The following is an 11,601-nucleotide window of genomic DNA, read 5'->3' on the forward strand; positions in this document are numbered from 1 at the left end:
ATGAGTTTTTAATTTGAGGAGATACTTCGCAAAATCTTTGGCACGGAAACTCAAAAGTTTTTGCAAAAGTAAACAAAAGATGAAAACAAAAATGAAGAGTTGGGTTTCATTTTTACTTTTTTTTTTCATCTTTTTTTTATTTTTTTTCTTTTTGTTTTTCTTTTTTTTTTTCGTTTACAGATCATTTTCCTATCGCAAAACTCCATCAACAGTTATTTTTTCATTTTTGTTTTCATCTTTTGTTGGTTGGTTTGTTTACTTTCCGTGTAATCTTTTTCCCTCTCCATCTCGTATCTCCAACGAGTGCTCTTTATCTCGCGAAAATACTTCCTTCGGATCTCCGCTTTTTCCACCTGATTACGTCGCTAGTCAGATATGACATAAAAATTCTACTCTTATCCCTGTTTCATTCCGCACAAGCATCTCTCTCTGCCGATCTTCTTTCTTCTCTTCTATTTATCCCATTTTATAAAAAGATCTCTCTTCCCCACCACACTACTCCATCCACCGACCGCTGTTCCGATCTTCCATCATCAGCAAACCATATCTTTCCTTTACCTTTTTTGTTATCAACGCTGCAATAAGCACCGCCACCAATACAAGAGTCATAGTAAAGTACCTCCCATCCGCAATTAAAAATCAAAGAGAAAAAGCTCCTTGATTATTTTTTGTTGTCGTCGTTCTTATTTTCGCGGGGTTGTTTTCTTTTCTATCCCAATTCATTTAATTTTGCCTTTATTACTTTTAGGTTCTCTTGTTTTGTAGTCATTTCTTGTCTTGGTTCTTTATCCCATCTTTCATTATTTTTTTTTTAAGATCCCTCTATACATTTCTTTGACTTGCTCTTTTATGTTGTTCTTTCGTCAGTATTGATCAAGCGACATATAACGATTTCTCTCTCTTCTCTTCTTTTTTTTTTTTTGTTTTTTTGCGCGTTCAATACATATCGATCTTCTGTGTATTACTTCCTTTGGTTGATTCTCTCGTTTTCTTCTTGTCTTTGTATTTCTGAGTGTGTCTCTATCTTTCCTTCTTTGTTTCTTATTTGGTTGTTGTTGTTTTAGAATTCCCTCTTTCTATTTGTTCCATCATCATTATTTGTAGTCATGTCTAATGCTTATTCTCTTCCACATTTGCATTCTATCACCGGCCCAGGCTCAGGTCCAGCTCCTCCACCACCTCTTTCTTCCTCCTCTCAATACCTTGCCTCGGCTGATTCTTCCTACTCGTTTTCTTCTTCTAAGCCTCGCCTTCCTCCCATTAACTGTATCGCCAAACCGTTTCAACAGCACACATCCCAGTCCTCTTGGCCTTCTCTCTCTTCTTCCGCTTCGTCCCCTTCCTCTTCTGTATCTTCTTCCGCCATGAAGGACTCTCCCTCCTCCTCTTCTTCCTCCATGCCTTACTCTTACGGCGTTCCTCAACTTCCTTCCTCCAATCAGAATCTCCCAAGTTCCTTTCCAACACCCTCTTTGAACTCCAAGAATAACAACTTTTCCACCTCTAATAAATCACCCGAATCTGTTCACTCTTCTCCTTATACCAATTCTAACAACTATATACCCCTTACCTCTCAGCAGCCCATGTCTTCCAGTCATACATACGCCAATTCCGAACCTACTATCCGAAATGATGCTTTTACCACTTATGTTCATTCCGTACATAATCCTCCCCTTCAGCCTTTATATTTGACTACCCAGAATTTACCTCCTTCTTCCATTTCTTCCTTTCCAAGCAAACCATCCACTCCTTCCGCCTCTACACCAGTTCAAGTTTCTTACCCTGAGTATCAGCCCTATTACAACCATCAGAAGCAGCAGCCCGATGTTACTTCATCTACCTTGGATTCAACCTTGCCGAAAATTTATCCGCCTGCTGAGCCTTATCCTCTCAACGCGAACGTTCCTTATGGCCGTAATAATTATTTACGTCGCGTAACCTCCATGGTCCCCGTTCATACCGAGTATATGAATTCTTATGTGCGCAACCCAGAGCTTCGCACAAATCATAAACTTGCCGAACGAAAGCGTCGTAAGGAAATTAAGGAACTCTTCGATGATTTGAGGAATGCTCTTCCTCTTGATAAGAGTACCAAGTCTTCAAAATGGGAGTTGTTAACCCGTGCCATTGAATACATTGAACAATTAAAATCAGAGCAAACAACCTTGGAAGCCCATATAAGGACTCTTGAGGAAAAACGTGCAAGAGAAAAATAAAACTGTTATTGGATAACCCTGTTTCATGCTCTCAGGTTTCAATTCGTCATTTTTTTGGGTATGTTTTAAAGATTCTGTTTTCATATTCTGCTATGTTATAAAACTTTTTATTTTATGTTTTTATTTATTCTCAAAACATAACGGTTTCTTTTTACGATGTTCTCTGCCTTTCTTTCTCATATGATACTTCTCATATGATACTATACTCTTGTTTTCTTTGGACAGCTTGATCGTAGCACATCTGTTGAACTGCACTTTTATTTCTTATTGAAGCCTTCAACCGTGCTACCACCATTGCGGTTCCTTTTATGAATGTTCAGACTTATGTTTTCGTTATTTCAGTCCTTTTTTTATTCTTTTTTTTTTTCTTATTGTGGTGTCTTGTTTTCTTAAAATTTACATATATAATTGCCTTGTCGATTTGAGTAATCAACGTTTTTGGGTAATTACTTTTCTACTTTCTTAATTCTTGTATAGTTTCTAATGAATGTCATTATAATCAGATTAATAGACCTTTAGTTTAATAGTTCATAAGTATAAGAAGCACATATATGAAATATAATTTTCTTTGTTTTGGTAAAAGTCTTCTAGTAATAACGCGAGTTATGCAGTCATTGAATATAGAGAGGAACTGAACAATGTATGATTTGTTTCCATCAACAGTTTACTTACTAGTTATTCTGAATACAATAAGTATCCTTTCTGGTTTTTAAATAGTATATTTTCTTTATTAGAAACCTTACCTTTTGTAAAACTTTTTATCTATTTCATACAATATGCTAGATGCTATATCTTCATTCCTCTAATGTGTAACCCTATGTAAACCGATGTATAATAATTTTATCCTCTAGAAATGTTACCATTTAATATCGTCCAAAGAAAGCAAGCCTTGTTTCTTGCGGCGCCATGCCCACCGGTCTAGCCAAATTTGCATTTTTTCTCGAGATCGCTCGCTACCCATATTGACCGTAGGAATCGTGGAGAGGATATTCATACTGAGACAAAACATAGTCAAGTCATAAAAACTAGAATGTTCACTGTAGGGAGCTACAAATGCAGCAACTTTGTCACTTGCTCCTCTCATTGCACGCAAGTCATGAGACACAAACTGTGGTGGCCGAGAAATAATAGAGTCAAGGTTACTGCTGAGATCAGCTCGTTTTTCGAGGGGTTGAAACGTCCATCCAGTGACCCGGTATCCAATTACTCGCTCAAATGAATTATGTTGCTCGAGATATTCCAAAAGAGAGCTGGGTTGTATACCACCCATAGTTACCATATGAACTGATGCCTGGCTAGGGTCATCTGTTAACAAATCCAGCAATTCTTGGTTACCAAGCTGTTGAATAATAAGTCGTTTTCTAGGTACGACAAAAATTTTGGAGGAAAGTGCTTTCGCTATGGCTATGGCAACCTTTTCCTTGCCAATACTATATGTGCTAACAACAACTAGCAATCTCGAGTTGGCAGCATTCTTTACATCTAGTGCTTTGCGAGCACATGCATCAACTACGTCTTTCTGTGAAGGAAAGGTAAACTTCGGGTTTAGGTAAGTAGTATCCAAATACAATTTATGAATGGTTTTATCTTGCAAAGCCGGGTGGGTAACGTGTGACCGAGAAGCTCGAAAATCACCACAATGAAGGACTCTCTTTGTCTTATTCTCATGAAGAGTTTCAAACAAAAACATTGTCGAACCCGGACAATGATTTGCGTCAATTAGGTAAACAGTAACACCAAGGACGTTGTGGGGCTCGTTTAACGAAAGCTTGTGAATATACTTCTCGTCCACGTGAAGGACATTGATAAGTAAGTTTCCGGTAACTTCGGAGCAATATATAGGTCCATGTTCCCATTTCGAGGACAATCCACCATAATGATCAGAGTGAAAGTGAGATAAAAAGTAAGCTTCAACACCGTCAATAGCTCCATAGCTGAAAGCATCAACGGCGAACGGCATACTATATGGCATGAGCTTATAAAAAGGAACAAGGCTGGATTTTTTCGCGAGTTTACCAGCCTCCAAGGAAGGCGTGTTTCTAGGATCAACAACGATTGTATCCGGTTCTTGTGTGTTCGCGGAGGATAAAGATAGTTTCGTTTTAGCATTTTTAGCAAAAGTTTCGGGCGTTCGGCCATCGAGACAGGCATTCACATGCTCATTGGGTTCAACAGAAAGAGCCGAAAAATTAATTTCGCAAACAGGGCAAAGCATTACCTCTGGCATACTGACCTTTTCATTTTCGTAACTAGAGGACTTTAAAGGTTCCAGAAAACCAGCTTCACTTTGAGGCGACCATTGAGGAGGTTCCACATTTTCCAGTTTTAGCGAAGGATCATTAAATCGTTCTAAAGCTTCGGGAGAAATTTCTTCAATTTGAAAACTGGAAGTCTTTGCTTTACCCTGTTGTTGGGATGCCTCAATTGCTGCAGCCTCATTCCCCCAAATGTTGCGACCGGTGTTATTTTTCTGAAAAAAATCCAAGATGGTGGAAGTCTTTCTTTTGCTCATGATACCGTATAGAGATTGGACCGTGAGATTTATTTATTTTTCTTACGACACCTTACCAAAACAAATTCAAGGATACCAGTTCAAAAAAGAAGGATTACTTCTGGGCCAGTTAACGCTAAACCAATGCGATAAATGAGATTTCGCTTTGTTTGCTTCAGGAAATAAAGCTTTACAAATAGTAGTCCTTACAAAAACTGGGAATGCGACAAATGGCTCTTTTGGGATAAGATTTCCAAATGCTTTTAATTAATTATTTAAGAAAGTAAAACAAAAAGGAAGGAACAGCTCTAATTCGGTAGTAAAAACCTAACTTCCTACTAGTTATGTTGTAGAAAGGACAGCTAGGTCTGAGAGGAAAACTGCTTTATGAGTCGTTAAAAGCAGTAAAAACCTCGAAAAAGGTTTTCTTATAATAAACAGAAACAATCCCTCCCAAAAAGAGTATGTTTAAAGGTCAAAAATAAACTTCAAAGAGTATTTAGGGACAAATTGAATTGCGCGTCATCTTGGGAGTCGCTAATTTCGATTTAGGAGTTTGAACAATTTCGCTATTAGCTGAATGAATAGTAAACATGGCTATTGAATCGAAATTGAAAGATCCGGAAAGTGATTTATTGTAAATATTATAGGAAAATCCAGTTAATACCTTGCTCTTTTGTCTTTGAGAAGCAATGCTCGAGATCTTTTATGCTTTGCTTTCGAAGTGTCTCTTTCGAAAGTAAAGGGCAATTCTTGAGGTTCAATAGAGCAAAACACTTGTGAGTCGGAGACGCCTGGGGTTTTCTTATTTCCAAAAAATCTTTCATTAGTTAAAGCAGGAAAGCGTTCGGTAGTGACTGCACCTACAGATTGCTTATTACGAGCCTGGGAAGCAACGAAGGAGAAGGGAGGAGGAGCCTTGCAAATGGAAAGAAATCCATCGACAATGTGCTCTTCAAACTTAAGGCAAGGATTAAAATAATATGGATCTGCTTCATTTTTTCGAATTAGCTCAAAATCCTCCATTTGCTTTGCGTTTTGTGTAAGTGCAGTAGACAAGTTCATGTAAACAAACAAATGATGACCCGTCCGACTTGGAACAAACGAGGTCAAAGAAAGTCTAGGAAAAAACATTGATAAGGACAATCTTTTCATATTTGATAAGGAGGATTTTATATACACAGGAAACGAATAAACAAGCAGTAGTAGAATATAAATTGAACTTTCTCCTAACCTCTAGAGTTGAACCAAACCGCTACAGGCGTTGTGTATTAGCATATCGAGAAATAAAACCTATCCGTATTGATTCAATATCTGTGAAATATTTTCAATGTAATTAGGACGACTCAACATTTTTTCGGAATCAGGAAGAAAGGTAATATAGCCAGCAAATTGATCAATGGATGCCCGAATTCGTTGCTGAAAAATCATATTTGCCAAAACGGCATCCAATTCCTTCACCGTTATGTGGAAGTAATTTGCTAGATTCTCCAAAGATGCAACTTCATAGAACTCGGATACAAAAAGAAGATTTGTTTCCAGAAAATGCTTAGGGTTAGCGATTAGCGTATGCATATACTGAACTTGGTGAGGAAGTAAGAAAGGTAAAATCGAGTTTGCATCCTCCAGGGTGATAAACTTTCTTTGAAGATATTTTTTGATAAAATTAAATAGCGGCAATTCCGTCACATTTGGAAGCAGGGAAAGTTCTTGTAAAAACTGTAAAACAATCATAGAAGGCGTTGCTAAAATCAGACATTGTATAGCAAGGCTTAAGTTTTCGATGAAGACGATCTCATTCCCAGGCACCTTGTATTGAAGGGCTTTATAGTAGCTTCTAGCGGCGTCCAAAAACTGGAACGTTTCATCTAAAGCCCTTGCATTGCACAGCTGAAGTTCCATCAAGAGTTGATGATTATTCGTTTTGTGTGCGATAGGCATACTTGTTCGCATTAATAGAATCGCCTTCTCTGGCTTACCAAGCTTTATGTAGTTTTCTCCTAGACGAATCCTTAAGAGTAACAGCTGTTCCAAGTCACTTTCAAGGTTTGCATGCTTTTCTAGCGTCTCTAAAGCGGCGCAAAGGTTTTCGTAATCGTTTTCGGCATCAAAAACAGCAGCAAGCTGCAAGCAGCATTTGGCTAATAGTTCACTTCTAATTCCTTCTAACGGCGACAATTGCGCATACATATATTCTAACAGGTTTTTTCGAAGTGCGAGGCAAGATATACCAGCTGCCATGTCTAATAAATGATGAACAGCTTCATACGTCCGCTCATCTCGACCAGATTGGATACATATTTGAATGCAATTCCTTAACTCCACGTGCAGTTGTTGCTCGCTTGTGTAATGTAAAGCGAACATTTCCTGAAATTGCTCCTTCGAAAGCTTCCCTTCTAGGAAAGAATGCAAGACTTCATCCATCGCTTTTAATTAGTATTGTTTTTCTCCTTTTAACTATAATGAAAAGTTCCCTGTTTCTCCAGATGAAATGGATTTTGTGTTGTTCATGTACAGTTTGTTTATAGAGAACTTGATCGCATTAGCAGAATGGTCAGTCTATCGTGGGATCTATTCTACGAGAAACCACAGCTACTACAGCAAATCTTTTATTGAAAATTCGTTGATTTATGAAAAGTAGATTGGGCAAAACAAGACGGATCCAAAATCTACTCTGTAGAACAAGAACCTACAAAGAAGCCCCAAAATTCTCTGGTGTTCCATTCAGTAATAGTCTGTCTAGGCTAGGAAATGGTACATCTTCAATTTCACAGCAATACTTGCTTTCATTTTCAACGTCCAGCTTCATTCCCACTACTCACAGTAAGTAAAGTTCACCAAAAGCTACATGTTCATACTACATGATTTCCCTACATGATATCTACAACCAAAGGAGAAAACAAACTGCAAACAAAATTATGAAGACTAGATTGTCAAAGGCTTTTTATTTGCAAAGAACGGCGACTAAATCTAGTAGAAGAAACCGAGGATCTTACCACCAGTGTCCTTGGCACGAGCTTCGTTGTGAGACATGATACCACGGGAGGTAGTCAAGACAATGATACCAACTTGACGAGAGGGCAAGAGATTGTTGACCCACTTTTCAATATCCTTGATCTTGATGTTGTAGCGGGGAGAGATAACACCACACTTGTTGATACGGCCGTTCAATTGGATAACAATCTTGCCAGAACGATGGTCATCAATCTCCTCGAATTCGTCAATGTAACCATGCTTTTGCATGACGGTCAAGAACTTGACAATGACCTTGGAGGAAGGACGAATAAGCACTTGACGACGTCCACGACGCTCAGCGTTAACAATGTTGTTCAAACAGTCGGAGAGGACAGATTGACGAACCATTTCTGCAAATTGCTTGGTATGGAGAAAGGAAGTTCTACGGCAAGAAGTCAATAATTTCACACCTAAAAAACAGTCACATTGTTGGAGTCTGACTTTGCGCAGTCGAATGATCCATGGTAGCCAACTTACTGCACGTTGACAGCCCCAGTATAGTAATATACCGAACAGCAACGTGAAAGATTAGTAAACAAAAACAAAGGAACAAGAGTTTTGTGAAAGGCTGCAGGCATAAACGGAGTGTCTTTGGAACAACGAAGTTTCATAAATGGGGAAAAAACAAAAAGAAAGAGAACGAAGGTAAAAGGACTTACCGTTCTTTTAGATAAGTTGATGGTTTCACATCTCTCGTGAAGCCAACATAACGGAGCGATCCATTCGTTTTGAAAGACGATTCCATAACAATGACTCAATTTCATTCCTTAAACCTTTCTGTTTCTTTGATGATGAAGCGAAACCATTGGAAAACCGCTTGCTTACACGTTTAACGCGTATTTGGTAAACAGACGCTATGACTCACTATGTGCAATTTTCTTTTATTTGGCAGGAATCATGGATTTTCCATAGTACATGGCCTTAGAAGAGGCGAAACCTTGAAACGTTCAGAAAATAGAGACGACGATAATTTAGAAAGAGGAATTTGAGTAGGAACTGTTCACGAGAAAGAAGCCTGAAAATAGTATGCAATTTTGCCCAACTTGCGGAAATCATCTTGTTATAGCCATTGATGAGGAAGGGCGTAATGCTTTTGATTGTAAAACATGTCCTTATCAATTCCCTATTTCAGCTCTGCTTTATAGCAGACACGAGTTTCCACAAAAGAAAATTGACGATGTGCTAGGAGGTGATGAAGCATTTGAATCGAACCAACAAACAGAAGTGGCCTGTGACAATAGCAAATGTGACAATAATCGTGCTTACTTCTTCCAGCTTCAAATTCGAAGTGCTGATGAGCCAATGAGTACTTTCTACCGTTGTACCAAGTGCAAATTTCAATGGCGTGAAAACTAAAAATGGTTTTGGTATTTACCTAAAGTTAATAATGGTTATCGGTGCTGATCCTTGGATATAAAAATGTACTTGAAAGGTGGAATTGGCCTTTTCCTTCTTTATTTCCTTTTTCTTGTTTACATGGGTTATTTTCTCTGTATAATATACAATATGAATGTATAATATTTATGAGTCCTTTTGAGTTGATAAAGGAAAAACATTACTGCCTATAGACGAGGTAGGAGGATTTAGTCTATATCAAGGTATATGTGTATTTCGTCAAACAATATTCTAATAATTACAAAAATCAAAGTCAAACAACAATCCAACGGAATCGGACGAAAAAAAAAAAGATTTGGGACTGAGGAGGTCTTTTCTAAAGATCTAATAATACATGAATAGAACATTTCAAAGAATGCAACGTATCAAGCACGGTTCATAAAGTGCTGATTATAAGCGTTCCCACATTTGCAGCTTCATCGTCACGGGTTCGCCGGATTCATCAGTACTCAAATGCTTTAAACGGCTTTGTCCAGTCCACTGACGTATCTGAGACGATTTGGCCTGTAACCATTCTTTGCTATACTCCAAAAATGGTACAGTGTGACTGACGGTGTTTACCGAAGGATCCATCTGAAACTTGTCTTTGGCGCCCGTTACGGCTATGATGCGCTTCGTGCAACGACACATCAAGCCCAAAGTCAACAACCTTTTATCACCAATAACATAGATACGGCCAATCGAATCCTCTCTAGCCTTCAATTTGTTAAGAGCTTGTTTGAACGTAGAAACATAGTGAACGGATTCATCAAAGGACTTGGGCTCTTGACCGTCTGTAATCACGAGTGAAGACACTTTGTTTTTCAGGATATCTTCATATTCATTAAACATTTGAAGATTGCTTAGAACGATATTGACTCCATTTTTGGAGGTCCGGGACACGATTTTTGAAATAAGTTCTTTCTCCAGATGATTATTGTTGCTACCCAGATGATGCATACTAGTGTGCTGGGAGACAGTAAGGGAATTGGGTTTTGGTGTAGGAATAATTAGAGATATATTTTTCGAAACGAGTGGCCAATCTTCGCGGCCAAAAAAGTCTATAAAGTCAGCTGCGGCTTCTACATAAGCAATAGGAGAGGGTATATGATGGGCACCAGGGTGGAATAACACTTGTGAATCCTCACAGATTCGAATCAAGGTAGTAGAGCTTTCGGTGGACAACACGTTATCAAACTTTCCTAGAAAATGGAGTGTGGGCATTTCGATTTTCATTATATGAGTTTCTCCATCGATAGCCAAGGCACGATAATATCCACTAAAGAACATGCCAAATCGAAACGGCTTTTGACCGAAATAATTTTGGTATTTCGGAAGGGTGACAAAGGTCGCAAGATTGGCTGCCAAATTTGTTCCCTGAGAAAACCCCATAATCCCGTCAAAAGGGCCATGCTCGCGAATGTAGGAAGCCAAGTGCTCGTATGAGGTCTTTGGTTCTAAAGTTTTGGAATCTCCATACTCATCAATTCTCCACCATCCCCAAGTGATAGAGGACCCGTCTAATGAGTCTTCATCAGAGTAATCACTTTGACCTTTGTCATTCGAAAGTTCAATGGGACCAGTGGGGAAATAGAACTCGACATCGTCGACTAAACGTTCGCGCAGTGCACGCATTTTTACCGACAAAAGGTTACCCGATTCGCCATAACCATGCAGGCAAAGGACTTTAATTTTTGTTGAAAAATTTGAGGCCATTGAAAGGGTATCGTCTGTAAAGTGAAAGAAAAGAGCAAAAAAAACACAGGTCAGGATTCAAGCGTAAGTTTCAGCTTTTGCAAAGTGGGAGAAAAGTAAGAAAGCCCTTTTATAGCATTTAGCACAAGGCAAATGAACGCATGGATGGTTCGATCTTGCCCAACAAGCTTCGTGTCTACACGAGCCCAAACTTGGGTTCGTGTACTTGGTGTTTTGGAAAATTTTGTATTGTTACTTGGAAACTGAAGGTAACATTATGCAGTCTGTAAACAAACAAATTCTTACGAAAATTCAAAAGGTAGAGATGTCTCAATGAAATTATAAACTGAATATATCGATTTCGACTATAAAAGTGCAAATCATGATTCGCTTACTACGGTAATCAAAAGTCCGTTCTCTTGGTTATAATTCTCAGCATGCTTTATCAAGTAATGCAAAGAAAGCTTTTGATAATATTTCATCGTTTTCTGATCGATAATTACTTACAAAGTAAACAACGAGGTTGCTTCATTTTGAAGTATGAGCACAACATTATTCACTTTTTGATTCCCAATTCCCACGAGCGAGTCAGGTTATTTCCCAAGTATCCAAGTGGATCGATCGATACGAATCAAGCAATAGTAAATGTATACTTATAGGTATTTCGTAATGTTATGGTTATTAAATTTCGATAAAAAGGAACTTTCTCAAAAAAAAAAGAAGAAAAGATTCGTGTGAGTCTCAAGCATAAAAGTTGCTCAAATGATTCTTGTAGATGTACAATGTAAATTACATACATAATTTATATCA

At 38.3% G+C, this 11,601-nt stretch overlaps 7 protein-coding genes across 7 annotated transcripts; 2 read left to right on the forward strand and 5 right to left on the reverse strand.

Moving 5' to 3' along the window:
• The first annotated feature begins 411 nt into the window (after positions 1-411).
• Positions 412-2,764, forward strand: SPOG_00628 (transcription factor Esc1). Its single transcript, XM_013168803.1, has one exon. It carries the CDS (start codon positions 1,107-1,109, stop codon positions 2,214-2,216), a length of 1,110 nt encoding a protein of 369 aa, XP_013024257.1. The 5' UTR covers positions 412-1,106; the 3' UTR covers positions 2,217-2,764.
• A 254-nt stretch (positions 2,765-3,018) lies between these two features.
• Positions 3,019-4,728, reverse strand: SPOG_00627 (DNA 5' exonuclease; the record flags this gene model as incomplete). Its single annotated transcript, XM_013168802.1, has 2 exons — positions 3,019-3,031; positions 3,077-4,728. 2 exons carry the CDS (start codon positions 4,726-4,728, stop codon positions 3,019-3,021), a joined length of 1,665 nt encoding a protein of 554 aa, XP_013024256.1.
• A 639-nt stretch (positions 4,729-5,367) lies between these two features.
• On the reverse strand, positions 5,368-5,733 carry SPOG_00626 (uncharacterized protein; the record flags this gene model as incomplete). Its single annotated transcript, XM_013168801.1, has 1 exon — positions 5,368-5,733. One exon carries the CDS (start codon positions 5,731-5,733, stop codon positions 5,368-5,370), a length of 366 nt encoding a protein of 121 aa, XP_013024255.1.
• Positions 5,734-6,000: 267 nt separating this feature from the next.
• SPOG_00625 (COP9/signalosome complex subunit Csn4) lies at positions 6,001-7,131 on the reverse strand (the record flags this gene model as incomplete). Its single annotated transcript, XM_013168800.1, has 1 exon — positions 6,001-7,131. The coding sequence occupies one exon, from the start codon at positions 7,129-7,131 to the stop codon at positions 6,001-6,003; it is 1,131 nt and encodes a 376-aa protein (XP_013024254.1).
• Positions 7,132-7,577: 446 nt separating this feature from the next.
• SPOG_00624 (40S ribosomal protein S15a) lies at positions 7,578-8,143 on the reverse strand. Its single transcript, XM_013168799.1, has one exon. The coding sequence runs from the start codon at positions 8,068-8,070 to the stop codon at positions 7,678-7,680; it is 393 nt and encodes a 130-aa protein (XP_013024253.1). The 5' UTR covers positions 8,071-8,143; the 3' UTR covers positions 7,578-7,677.
• A 219-nt stretch (positions 8,144-8,362) lies between these two features.
• Positions 8,363-11,537, forward strand: SPOG_00623 (DNA-directed RNA polymerase III complex subunit Rpc11). The gene has a single exon (XM_013168798.1). It carries the CDS (start codon positions 8,749-8,751, stop codon positions 9,076-9,078), a length of 330 nt encoding a protein of 109 aa, XP_013024252.1. The 5' UTR covers positions 8,363-8,748; the 3' UTR covers positions 9,079-11,537.
• Positions 9,508-10,731, reverse strand: SPOG_00622 (serine hydrolase; the record flags this gene model as incomplete). The annotated part of the gene is made up of 2 exons (XM_013168797.1): positions 9,508-9,621; positions 9,679-10,731. The coding sequence occupies 2 exons, from the start codon at positions 10,729-10,731 to the stop codon at positions 9,508-9,510; spliced, it is 1,167 nt and encodes a 388-aa protein (XP_013024251.1).
• Positions 11,538-11,601: the final 64 nt, after the last annotated feature.

Source organism: Schizosaccharomyces cryophilus (assembly GCF_000004155.1).
Source record: "Schizosaccharomyces cryophilus OY26 unplaced genomic scaffold supercont4.5, whole genome shotgun sequence".
In the NCBI taxonomy this organism is placed as follows: Eukaryota; Fungi; Ascomycota; class Schizosaccharomycetes; order Schizosaccharomycetales; family Schizosaccharomycetaceae; genus Schizosaccharomyces; species Schizosaccharomyces cryophilus.

Bases quoted from the DNA above. Each gene is read 5' to 3' on its own strand.
- SPOG_00628 (XM_013168803.1), top strand. From the start codon at position 1,107: ATGTCTAATGCTTATTCTCTTCCACATTTGCATTCTATCACCGGCCCA.
- SPOG_00624 (XM_013168799.1), bottom strand. From the start codon at position 8,070: ATGGTTCGTCAATCTGTCCTCTCCGACTGTTTGAACAACATTGTTAAC.
- SPOG_00623 (XM_013168798.1), top strand. From the start codon at position 8,749: ATGCAATTTTGCCCAACTTGCGGAAATCATCTTGTTATAGCCATTGAT.